Genomic DNA, 13,769 nt, shown 5'->3' on the forward strand with positions numbered 1-13,769 from the left:
TCAAAAAGTCACGCACTAAAGCTTTAAAAAAAAAAAAAAAAGCAGTCAAAAAGTTCTTTGTGTGGGGGGAATGGGGCATGTTATTAAGAGACATGGGTCAGGTTATACTGGGTTGTGTAATGGCACACGATTTCAGCTCACCTCGAAGACTTTCGCAGTGTTGCACTCGGTTGTTCACATGAAAAGTAAACAAAATTGTAGCGTAAACAATTAAAAAAGTGAGCCAGCTTATTGTTATCATAACCAATTATTTATTGTACAATCACTCCAAAATATGTCTCAGAAGGTTTATTCTCACCTCTGCTGACACCTGTGATCTGTGAGTAGATTTTAATTTGTATCTTTCACTCATGTCCAAATGTTACTTTTAGCAGATAATTGATTTGAAACCTGGAAGAAGAAATTCATCACCATATGTGAGTCCAAAAAAAGTACTACCACCCTTTCTCTCAATTGCACTGCATTTTTTATAAGACACAATTACCAACTGACAGCACTTTCATCCCTGTGGAGGTAAATCTTTTGCCTCTTACAGAAGAGTAAATATGTATTAGCCATTATCAACGGTCTTCACTGACATGATATGAATCAGGATATTGACACAACACACCACAACCCTACATTTTCTTTTTTTCCTACTTCCTTGTTTTAATTTGCTGTCAACAGGTGAAGCATTTTTCTCAGATGCTCCTTCATAGTCAAGAGAAAAGCATTGATTTTCTTTCTGTCCATTATCCCCTTTCCACTCTGGGAGATTAGGAAGTATAATCACTGTGATCCTGGGGATTATTCAAGCAAAACATAGGTACAACCATGAGGAAATTAGATGGATTTTATTAGCATAAAGTCACTTCTTTAGGCTGTGACTTTGGCTAAATTGCTTTGTTATAACAATGCTGACAAATGTGTTATGTAAGTTACAGTAATAAACATGTGAGAAACTCGCTGGTGGAAATTTTATATCAGGTTTAAAACTGAAGCCGTCCATACATATGTTGGATTATTTTAGATTACTTATTTATCCATCAGTGGCTTAACACTTTGCAAATCCCTGCCAATTATCACTTTGTGGCTGCCCCTGTGCATTTAGCAGAGATGTGTGTTTTGGTGTTAAAGTGGCAGCGCAGTACAAACAAAGCCTCTTTACTCTCATAACCTCTCTCTTTCTCTTACCCTGACTTAAAAACAGACATGCACATACTCTGGGGATGTGACCCAATTTGATTAACAAATTGAGCTCCAGAGACGGTAACAATGGACAAATTACCAACCGTGGCGAACAGATCAGACAAGGAGGGGCAGGAAAGTCGGGAGAGAAGTGGAATTTCTTACTTCCTCAATAGAGGTTGAATATAACAACAATGGGTAGTGAAGAGCAACCACATTAAAAAGGATAAATAAGTTGTGTGCAATTTAATTTTCAGGGCTACATGTGGACATCACAAATGAGTCAGTAAATTTAGGGTCACCACTCATTCCCCGCCCTAAACTTAGCATAACATTAACCCAATCCCCGATTTCTAACCAACAATATTACAGGTGATGGAATAAAATACTGCAATCAACTGTTGACTTCAAGTTCAGGTTTTAATCATCTCAATGAAGCAGTTAAGTGTACTGTTAACTGTAAACATCTACAATATACTGGCTCATATCTATATCTAACATTACATATTAATGCTTTGTAATTCAGAAGACAAATACTTTCAGTTCTAGAAAATGATACTTGCCATACTGACACTTGAATGAGATCAATGTGTCATGATCCTTGTCATCTAAAATGAATACTGTATTTCCCTTAAACTTATATACAGGTAAAAAAAAAAATTGGGCAGATTTTTCTTCTAGAGTGAATGCGGTGTCCTGAATGGTTGGTATTTGAATTAAATTGACTTTGAGCAGAATTTGAATTAATTTGAACTTGAAATGGAATTTCTAACCTGTGTTGAATAACTTTCATATAGTCTTGTTCATACAGAGCTTGCACATTTCTCTGTGCTGTGTTTTGTCTTGTGCAGAGTGCAAGTATTGATTACTTGAAAACGTGCTGGTTAAGAGTTGCTATTCTTCCAGATTCCAATCTTTTTTACAGCATAATTGTATCCATAAATACAATGATTGATTATTCACCAATTTCTTTCCACTTTTCCCCTCTTATCTTCTCACTTCCAGCACCTGGAGGTGTGTTTGGTCCTCAAGGGGAATCAGGGTCAGAGCCTGAAGATGACAGCCAAATGAAGTTTTACACAGAACAGCACAGAGGACGAAGGCGCAGCAAAGGTGAGAGGCAATGCAGGTTTACATCGTTGTATATTGTTATAAATGTGTTACATTTTAAACATTATCTAACACAGGGGGGAAGCATTTTATCCATGGCATACTGCTGAGAAAGCAATAAAGTAAAAAGGTAATTAAAGGCAATACAACATTTTAAAAACAAATGAATTCCAAACTTACTCTTGTTGAAGATAAGCATATAGCTGAGTGAAATGAGGCTAGACATTTTTGGAGTTGTCAGCGTAGCTGGAAGTAGGAAGGAGTCATGCACGTTCCCTGTGGGGTTTGAAGTGCTGAACCATGGCACAGCTCAATGACGCTCAAAGCAGATATATGAGCTGATGTAAATGGAGGCTCGGTGATGAGCAAAGCTGAGTCACATTACTTTGATGGGAAGCATGATTTTAACTTCCCTTCCCATGTAGTGATATGTGATAGTGAAGACTGTATATGGATTTTGCATTTGTGTGTATGTGGGTGAGTGACCTGAAGAGGATGAAACACAGAGAATTAGTCTGCGTGTGTTCACTTGGGTGTCCACATAGTGATTGAAAAATAATGGAAATCCATGTTTCCCTATTATTTCCCATGCCTGCAGTTCAGTATCACATAGCACTGTACCCGAGGAGGAGGAAAAGCAATGTCTCATATATTAATCTCATTATTATTATTACAGATCCCACGTGTCTGGACCTTTTTGGTTACCATAGTAGAGGAGTTAGGAGTAATTTGTTGACGTAAATTATGCCTGTATGTTAAATTCAACCTGAGAGGCGGAACTGAAAGCAAGAAAAACTCCTGAACTTTGTAGTCATTGCTGGGTTTAGAATTCTCTAGTTATTCTATTCCATTCAAATGATGGCAAACTCAAAGATTAAACAAGTGACAACTTCTCAACACAGTAGAGATTAATAAAACTGAGGTCATTGTGTTGAGGTTTGTAGTTGTGTGACTTTGATGTCTGAATCAATGTTGTAAAGGAGATGTGCCAAGGTAGAAAAAAGCTAGAAAAGCTAAATATTTCACTTTTCTTTGGAGTTTTGCTTGCTTTAGTATATAGCCACAATAAGACAATGACCTTGCTGTTCTTTTGAAATGTGACTTGGTTATGTTTAGCCAATCATTAAAATTCAGCACAGAAATCTACCTCTGTAGTTCCTGGCTGGCAGAATAATGTGTCAGGGGCAGCAATGTTTTTGCGAAGCAGGAGTTACAACCCGTGGAAATAAAACTATAACTATATTCCCATGGTGGAAATGTTACTAATGTCCTATAAAGTTTATTGAAAACCCATTATTTTTGTCACACAATGTACATCACATGTAATGGTGATGACTTAATTTTGAATGGAAGAAATCAATCCTTTATTTTTCCTGAATATAATACATATTTTTCAGCATTGCTATATATAAAACATAACACCCATGACCATGATCTCTGTTAAAGTTACAACCTGTTTAAAAAGGTTTTACTTTCTCTATAAGATGGGGAGAGGGAAATAAATGGAATGAAGAAGTTGTAAGTTGAACTTAAGCTTTTAAGCTTTAGGGTTGCTCGTGTATTGTATTTGCTTGTTGCTTTGCATTCAGTTGTGTATTTGTGTAAGCGTCTGTGTTTCTGTGCGTGTATGAGCGCATTGATAGGTGCTTGGTTTGTGGCCATAGAGTAAGTGTTTACCATCGTGAGTGGACATGCCTTTGTCTACTCAGTAGGCTTTTATAGTAATTGAGGGACCCCTTCACGAGCCCAGTGACACCATCCACACCCCAAAGGGATTAGCAGCTCTTCCACGTTTGCCACAGACAGCTGTTGTTCCTTCACAACATCGTGACTGTGCTAGACGTGAGTCAGTACAGGAGGATTCATTATCCTAACTTGGTCTCCCTGTTTTTGACCTTGAGATGCATTTCTAAACTTCTGATGGAATTCACTGGATTCTCCTGTCCCAGGGGGTTACTTATTGAACTTGTTTCTATGATGGTGTGTTCAATGTTCATTTCAATCCATTTGACCATTTGCACATTGCATCGACGATTGATAAAAACACACCGCAGGGGTGCCTGGGTAGCTCACCTGGTGGAGCGTGCGCCCATGTATAGAGGTTTACTCCTTGACGCAGTGGCCACGGGTTCGGCTCCGACCTGCGGCCCTTTGCTGCATGTCATTCCCCCTCTCTCACCCCTTTCATGTCTTCAGCTGTCCTAGTGGGGTCTAAAATGCCCAAAAATTAATCTTCAAAAAAACAAAAAAACATTGCAGTTGGAGAATGTAAAACATCTGGAATTGTGTGGCTCTGTTTTTCTGAGGTATCCACTGATCTAGTAACAGAACTCTTATCAGCAAAAAGGACATTTGTATGTATGTCACTTAACCACTTGAGTTCCACTGCTCAGAACAGGGAAGCAACAACAGGCCTACTATTTCTATTGACTTTTACAACAAACCTGTATAGTGCAGGGTGCACACTGGGCAGAATCACAAATGTTCTGAGACATTGTGTAATATTTAAAATAAATTTAGTTAAAACAATGTTTCCAAACCAGCACTATCACTACCATATCCCTATCCCATCCCAGTAAGCCCCCCTTCAAAATGCCAACCACTCTCCCATGATAAATATCAGTAGACAGAGGTTAAGCGGCTAATTTCATTCCCTGTATCTGGCGTGGAAATGGGAACCCTGACAGAGCCAAAGGGCAACCAAAACAACCAATCTATAACCCTGTCAGTAGCAATAAGATCATATATCATGCTGAAGAATGATTATGGGCTGTTCTGCAAAAGCTTGGGTATTCAAAGTCATCCTTTACATACTCGAGCCAAACTTGAATCTGGGTTAGATGCATATATCAGAAGTACAATTAACTACATTTTCAAGGCTTGACGGAGACTCAGAGGCTGTATTTTCAACAAAGCATAGCGCTGGATGATTTAGTTTGAGGTCTGTGTTATGTGTCTGTGTTTATTACGTCCCTGTGTGCAAAAGCACTTCCTATCAATGATGGTCAAATACAGTCATCTGTTTGAGACCCTGATCAAAACAAAAGGGCTTCTGTTAAACTCTTCACCTTTTTACCTTTTTCTCTTTCTCTGCCTCTAGGCCACCCACACAGTCCTCTAAACAAGGTCACCCTGACGTTGATTACCATCAGCACATGTGTCATTGCCATTGTCTATGCTACACAGGATTCCTGCCCCCTCACTGTCAAGGTTACCCTCCATGTGCCTGAGCATTTTGTTGCGGATGGTAAGTGCAACACATTAGACCTTGGCTGAATATTTAACTTATGGAATGTCAAACACAATCAGTTTGACTCACTTAGCCTTGTATCTGTTTACTTTATTGCACTAAAAAACAGGAAGGGAAAAAGAATGAAACTTAGGAAGACAGTAAAATCAGATATCACTTGCACCCACAGCAATTGTAGTTGGGTATGCTGTACCTACCTCAGCCCTTGGCAATGTTGGGCTTCATGTTTGAAGCTAAAAAACGATATAGATTTGTGGAGCATGTTATCCTAATAGCCACTATGCATCATGGTATGCCTTTCTTTCTTTCTTTGTTTTTTTCCCAGCCACAATTGATACAGTTGTCCTTCAAGCAGCATGCTGCAGGGATGACTGTCCAGTAGGTACACACTGTTATTGAGTGGTGAAAGATATTATGTAATTTGTATAGTTTTTGTTTTGTTTGGACCAGCTAATGGACCAGGGACAGCTCTGAATGCTTCTTCTGTTTCTATTTACAAATGGCTTGCAGTAAAATTCCCCCCCCCCGTTATTTGTGGTTTTCAATTTTAATGCTTTTTAGTGTCAGTGTCCCTCTGCACCACTGATAAAGTACAAAAGACGCACATCCATCCAACGAAAAGTAAATCATGTGCTGGAACCAAAAAATGAGCAAAAATCAGGACAATAAAGCCCACACACTGAAAGCTCCCAATGGGGGGAAAAAAAGATTTATTGTCACCACAAACAGCTGAATGACATTTTGAGCCATCAGACTGATGAAGAGCAGTGTGCTCAAAATATGATTGTTTTTTGTTTTGTTTTTTTTGCAGCGGGAGCTTTCAGTGTGCGGACTTTTTTGTGACTGCATACAGTACATAGATTGGAATACTAACATTTTCTACGTATGTTTCACATCTTTTCAGTTGACAAAAACATTCTATTCCACTAATTTGACAGAAGTACTCTAAGGTTTATTTCTGTTCACGCTGTATACAGTAGCAAGCTGTGTGTGTGGCATACAAACAAAATGTTGTGAAGAAAGCAGAATAAATAGAACGAAATTGAGCTGTAAATACTGTCTTCTGTCAATTTACTTGCTAACGTGGAAACTACACAAAATATTTTTAACAAAAAATAAAATAAAAAATCAATTCAGGATAATCAAATATGTAGGTGCCCAGACAACTGCTTAGAGATTTGTCCCACTGAGTGTGTTCTAAATTACCCGTTGGCTGTGGGATAATTGTAAATTTGTTCTGTGTATTGGCAAGATACCACAGTATTATAAACCTTGCTGGGAGTTAAGACAGGCCAAGATGGAAAATATGCAAGGAGTTAAGTGATGTAAGAGGGAGTGAAGAGCTGAGGCAATTTAACTAATGATTGCCATATCTCTGAAAGCATTCACGTATCAGTCAATCAGGTGCTCCTTGCCACTGGGGCCTCATTTCTAGTCCGCCCACACACACACACACACACACACACACACACACACACACACACAATTTGTTTGCACATGGACACACAATAGAAGTGGAACAGTACACAAAACTTCCAACTTCTAAAGTATACTTTGTAATTGCATGTAAGATGAACACCTGAAAACATCACGTCACATACAGTATTATTGGCTTTTGTCAAAGCACAATAACATTGGGCCTCATGCAACAGTCACTCGTAGGAACAGATTCGTTCTTAAGTGGCATGTATAAGTGATTGAATGTCCTCTTACCGTATGTACATAATTCAAGAGTGGTCCGGACCTGTTGTATGAGTCATGCACAGATATTCTGCCTTTATTTTAAGAATTATAATGCCTTAATCTGAATGAATTTGGAGCTTAAATACAATTTTCAAAACTAAAATAAAATATATATCTAAGACAAACTTGATGCAAAATGAATATCCTGTTCATCAGATCATCATCTTGGTTTGACAATTTACTGAGAGACTTTTTTAGATTTCATGAAAGTCAGAGAGGTTTAGACTACACTACACTGTAGTCCATTGCAAGATATGTTTACTGTTAGTCAGCGTGCTGTGAAATCTAATATAGACATGTGTACAGTAGTCCTTGTAGAATGATTATTGATTGTTTTTCTCTGACCTCCTCACCTTTGTTCTACCACTACTAACAAGGCAGACTTTCCACTCATACACAAGACTTCTCAAAAGTTTGGATGCTCCTTGAGCTGACCTCTGACCCGGTGCTTAGTTCTCCACTTTTGGTGTAAGATATAAAGAATTAATGGTGGGAGTTTGATGAAATCTGCCATGGATATTCACAATCATCAGAGAGTTAATTATTTTAATTTTGATGACTCCATGGCCTTTTATTTAGTGCCACTCAGGACAATCTTTACATTTTAGCCCCAATACAGGTTAGGCTCTAAGAACAGGAAAATCAATCGTCAGTATGTTGTGTGTTCCATACAGCATTTTTTTAAGCAGGGTTTTTTACTTTAGGTTTTGTTGTTCCTCTGCAAACGTGTGTAATTGGACTCAGAAAAGCAGACACCTAAGGCAGAGCAGATGTGATAAAAGGCGGCTTAACCCGTTAGTCTGGCAAGCATGCAGTCGGCAGCATGCAGGCAGGCAGAGCAACCAAACAAACAAATACAACAGATAAACAAACACAGCAAATCCAAACTGGCAAGCCAGGTATGAATTTAAGTTACCCCAGGATAGGAACAGGCAGGCAGGCAGCAATTGCTACAAGGCATATGATTTGACATGTATGACGTGAGCTACCCACTGTACACTACTCTTATACTGGGGAAATAATGAGTAATGAGGTCAGTAAACTCAACAGGGGTGACGAAGAGACAGGTGAGACATGACAGGAGATGTTATAATGTAAATGTAAATGGACTGTATTTATATAGCGCTTTTCTAGTCTTAACGGCTACTCAAAACGCTTTTTTAAACACAGAAGATAATATGTAGGTACGTAGCATGAAGAACTTGATGGAAGAATAGCAGACTTGTTAAGTCAACATCATGACCAACTCATTGTTAAATCTAATATGGGTGGAATTAAATATATCTGTGTTAATAAGCTTAATACTTAATATTCCTTTTTTAGCACTTAAACGTGTGAAGTGAATAATTGGATTATTTTACAAACTAAGGAAGAATTACATTTTTAATATTAGGTGTAGAATATTAGGTAAGAAAGATTTTTCTTATATGACAAAAGAGAGAGAGGTTATGAATAACTTAATTAAAATTACAGTCTGAAGGTGGTAATAAAATCAAACAAAAGCATAATTTACTAAGAAGTAATAAGGAATAATCTTTGTCATTTAGTGATGTATCTAATGTATCTCAATTGCCATAATCATAATGCAGCAAAAATAAAAGCATAAATAATACAAACAATGATAATTAATAAGGTGTCAGTCAGTGTAAATGGCTCTTTTTTTGGGGGGTGTCGGGGGACAATTGTTGCATATGTTCGATACAAAGACAACTGCTAGATGTGCACAGTTTCTTTACTTCTATGTTGCCATGACAGAGATGCCCTGCTTTCTTTTCCAAATATTTTACCAAAACAGCTGAAAGTTTATTCTAACAAAATAATTCCCCCTCTGTCTTATGCACTCAATTTAAAATATGCACATCGAAATTGCCAGCAATCAGGAATGTTCTTACTGCTCAGGAGGGGTTTCTTCACAGGTCTCAGAGAAACCAACCCATAATCTAACAATTGCCTCCTCACTGTGTGAGCTAAGACCATTAGATTTTTCCACTCTCTCAGCAAATGAGGGCTACTGGCAGTTATGTTCACTAACTGCAGTGCTGCAGGAATGGTCTCAACCTGGGAGATGCTTTTAGGGATCCCATCTGAAGAATTATGTGTGTATTTCAGCTTTTTGGGCATTTTGGTGGGTTCTGGATAATTCATTTTCAAGAACAACAGGAACCCTTGTTTCTAAGGGAGTGGCAGGCTATGATTGTTCAATATTTACTCATAAATTATAGATTAATTATTGTGTGCAGTAGCAAGAAAACATGCAGTCCTTGATAGCCTTACATATTGAACCACCTCATCCAGTAAGTATTTTTACAATGTTTTTAATGTCATGCACAACATAACAAGAGCTTACAGTATGCTGCTCATATTTCCACAGACTTTTCACTTCACCATCTCAGGTGGACACACTTCAACTTCACTTCAGTCCATACTCTAGGTGCAGCAGAATAATGGCTACAGGCAATGCAATATTTACTTGAATGCAACACTGCAGGGATGTTATACAGTCAAGTTCAGTGGCTTCAGTCAAGTTTGCCAGGTAGTCAGAAACTATGTGTAGAATTGAGTGTATTTTTGTCACTCAATGAAACAGTGAAACACATTTCTGTCAAATGAAAAGAAGCAGCCGGTGACTTCATATGTGTAGGAAGAGGCACATGGCAGTGTATTCTTTTTTGAATTTGGAACAACTAAAATGGTAAGAAAAACAACTGTGACTCAGATTTACTATAATGGCTACTGTCTAAGCTTTTCTATATGTATTAATCCTTTCTTTAAAAAAAACAGCCTGGAGACCACCATTACAGGGTTTTATACGTCATAATACAGAATATGTGTGGATGTTTTTTAATCTCACAATTGCTATCCGTATGTCCTAACCTGGTTTTTGAAGTACATTTTTACTTGAACAGAAATGTATACGTACTGCAAATGCTTCCGCAAATTTACCTTTCACAACCCAGCAGCAAACACACAATAGAAATGTATAAGAATCTTTGTGTTCACCAGAGGGCTGAAGCACAATCTCCTCAAAGCTCCCTTTGGAACCAAAAGTCATTGGCATCAATTAGGGATAATCTTGTTCAGCGATCAGAGTTTAACGATTGGTCTGGGAGCAGTAAGAAAGAAAGGTAAGTCAGCGTCAATGAGCATAGCATTTACTGATTGACTTGTGAAACTCTTTTAGCCCCTCTACTGCAATTACCAAGGAAATCCCATCAATACACACATTATAGGTCTTAATTTTCTCATTTAAATTCAGCCTGGTCAGGAGGGGAATTAAAATTACAATGAAAACAAAAGAATTAGCTACTTCCCAATTGGTTTTGCAATAGAACCAGGAAACGAGCCTTTAAAAATAAGGCTGTTTTTTATACAAGCAAAATAATTTTTTTTTCTTTTCTTTACAGGAAGTAGTTTTGTGGTGAGCATGGGCAGCTTCCTGGATGTTTCTAATTGGCTAAACCCAGCCAAGCTAACCCTCTACTATCAGACCAATTCGTCTACACAATGGGTCCTGGACTACTGCGGCCAGAGGACCACTGAGCCCTGCGAGCAGATTTGTGATCAGGACACAGGTTAGTCCATATAAACACGCATGACATTGAGTCAACTTGAAATTCTATGCACTTGTCAAAATGTAATTTTAAAGCTATATTTCAAGCCATATTGAGTATGTTGATTAGAAGAAAATACAAGCATTAGAATCTCTTTTATGTTGTGGTAATTGCAAGGACTGCAATGTTGAGGACAGAAGGACAGCTATTTTTGCTACAGGGTTACCTTCATAAATGAATTTCAGTGTTTGTGATGTGAAAAAAGTCCTTGGAGGAGTCTGATGGGACTGCTTTATGCACATCTAACCTTTTTTTTTTGTTTGTTTTTGGCAGTGAGAAAGTGTTCATATTAATATTTATCATGCAGTAGTGAAAGCATTAATAGTTGGATTCAAATTTGTGTAGTTATTACCACCAGCCATAAGCATATCTCAGTCAGCAAGTAAATAAATTATTATCAAATGTACTTTTTACATTTTACTTTTAAAGCCCTTTGATATTACTTAAAGTAAAGTTCTATGATATGAACTACAAAGTTAAATATAAATAAAACTGTATGTATAAATTCCTCAATTTCTACTCTGAATTTCTTAGAAAGATAGTTTTATATTTAGTTGGTTTAATTAAACAAATAAAAAGAATGTATGACATGTTAAACCATAAAAGCATTATGAAATGCAAAATTGGCAATTTGGGGATTTAAAAAAAACAAACTAAAATACCTATTCTATCAATATGATATTATAACACAATAAAGTACACATTTTTTTGGAAATAAAACACACACTAACTCAACACTTTGTTTACTTTTGATCCCGCCTCCATTTGATACAAGTAAATGGGTGTAAAAAGGGCAGCGTCCTAAAACCAATTGCCAGTCAAGGGCCCACACAAGGGAGCCTGTCCCTGCAATTGTTCATGCTATTAGTAATTGTGGCTGGAGCGTGTTTGCTTTTCTTATACTAATTGTTGAGTAAATGTAACATATTTCTATAGATGGAGTCAAAGGGTAGTACAACAAGCTAGACAACAACATTATTAGTGTGTAAGCAGAAGCCCTCCGTGCCTGTTGCCCCATCCAGGTAAATAATCCCCAGCCTCCACTGCAGTATACACAATCAGCTCTTACAATTGTGTGCCTATTTATGCTGACATTTAAATTACCAACAAAAGCTGAGCGTGCACCATGATGGTATTTATCTTCCCTTGAGTGCCGTAACTCCCTTGTGAATTTTGTGCCCAACTAGATAAAGTCTAAGCTCATTAGAATGGATTACATCTGTAATGTATGTGAATTTTATGTCACCCTGGTCAAGGGTATGTTGAGGGCTGATGCATTATGTATTAGAGCTCCAGTAACTCAACTTAGTCTGTACACATGAAGATGCCAAAGATGGAGTTGGCACGTAAATGTTTGTGTATTTCTAATGTGTGCGGACACGTGTATATCAGTGTTTCCTCTATGTTGATATAATAAAATTTCTGCCGCCACGGTATCAGAAATAGGGCAGACGTACAACAGGGTTTCCGCTATGTACACTGCACACCGCCGCTCCTTCAGCTGTTTATGAAAAGTCATAAAGTCGTAATTACGAAAAACGTAGCTAGTAATGTTCTCTCAGCGTTTTGTTTTGTTGTTAAACTGTGTGTAAAATGAGCGGTGATGTTAAATCATCCTACTGTACCGTCTATTTGCTGGATGGTTTCAAGGTAACTGTCGGTAGCTAACATTACCAGATAAGCCCGTACTTTTTGACGTTCAACAAAAATTCTAGAGGAAACACTGGCATATGCTTCCATCAATCCCTGTGTGTGTATGCGTTGTGAGAACAGTAATGGTTGTAATTTAATGATGAAGTAATTTATTCATCAAGACCCCAGTACATTTGGCAATTTTTAGTACCTCTGTTTCCCCCTGTCTCCTTGTCTTTCTCCATTTTTTTTTTGACTTTCCATCTGTCCTTTTCAGCAGCGAGATTATTTGATCAGCAATTGCCCTCAAGTGTGTTGTATCTCCTCAGGGCAACCACATCCACTCGGCAGCAAAATTAAAGGTGTTCTTCAAAAGAGCTTTCTATTTCCATCACTGTCTTCTAGCATGCATTGTAGCACCCGTACAATAGCACTAATTGATATATACACACACACACACTTTCACACAGCATACCTGAAACAAACTCTTTCATCCAAGCACATTCATTGCAGTTCCAACAAGAGGGTAAACCACTTGTTGTAAGATGTCAAAGGGTAAATCACATAGGGAGGCACTGCTGTCTGTGCACTGACATTTTCGAGCATGCTGCAATTGTGGCCACAACAATAAGCACTGTCAAAGTGTGTATTCTACCTTTTGACAAGTGACAAACACCTGCTTGGGCAGGTCTTGATTAAACATGAAAAACACAAAGAAGCTGCTTGCCATACACACGTGGACTGCTGGTCTTTGAATGTAACTGGCTGTTGAAACATGACTTTGCTTGCCATTTGCCAACTAGGCATTTTGTTGAATTGCCAAAAAGTGAAATGTCCAGTTTGCCCATTGTAAAATGGTCAAAACACAGATGTGCTTGTGAATTTTGACATGCATATTGGTGCCACAAAGTAACCATCACCCTGTGTCCTGTGGCTTATACTGTACATCCACTGCATTGATTGTTATCTCTGAAATTAGTTGTTTAGAAGGTTGGAGGTTTTAAAAAAAATTCAGTGTTGCATAATCAACTCAATCTTGTTCTGGGTTTACAAAACCAAACATCATATAAATGGCTACTTGTTGAAAATGTATAGTCAAGGGCATGTTTGTCATTTGCCATTTAGTAGGCGGTGCTATACTTGGAAAAACCTGACCATAATATTAGAAAACTAACACAAACTTTTTAAAGGATAAATATATTGCAGGTGACAGTAAGGTGCAACATGACAAAAAAATTTTTTTTGCACAAATATAT

General features: G+C 37.8%; 1 protein-coding gene across 1 annotated transcript in view; it reads left to right on the top strand.

Annotated features, from left to right (window-relative positions):
• Positions 1-13,769, top strand: part of LOC118493082 (astrotactin-2) — a 200,427-nt gene that overhangs the window by 143,678 nt on the left and 42,980 nt on the right. The window contains exons 5-7 of the mRNA XM_035991599.1: positions 2,173-2,280; positions 5,378-5,524; positions 10,675-10,842. Coding sequence (XP_035847492.1) covers positions 2,173-2,280; positions 5,378-5,524; positions 10,675-10,842 — 423 coding nt within the window. The remainder of the gene's footprint in view (positions 1-2,172; positions 2,281-5,377; positions 5,525-10,674; positions 10,843-13,769) is intronic.

This window comes from Sander lucioperca, chromosome 14, assembly GCF_008315115.2.
Source record: "Sander lucioperca isolate FBNREF2018 chromosome 14, SLUC_FBN_1.2, whole genome shotgun sequence".
NCBI lineage: Eukaryota > Metazoa > Chordata > Actinopteri > Perciformes > Percidae > Sander > Sander lucioperca.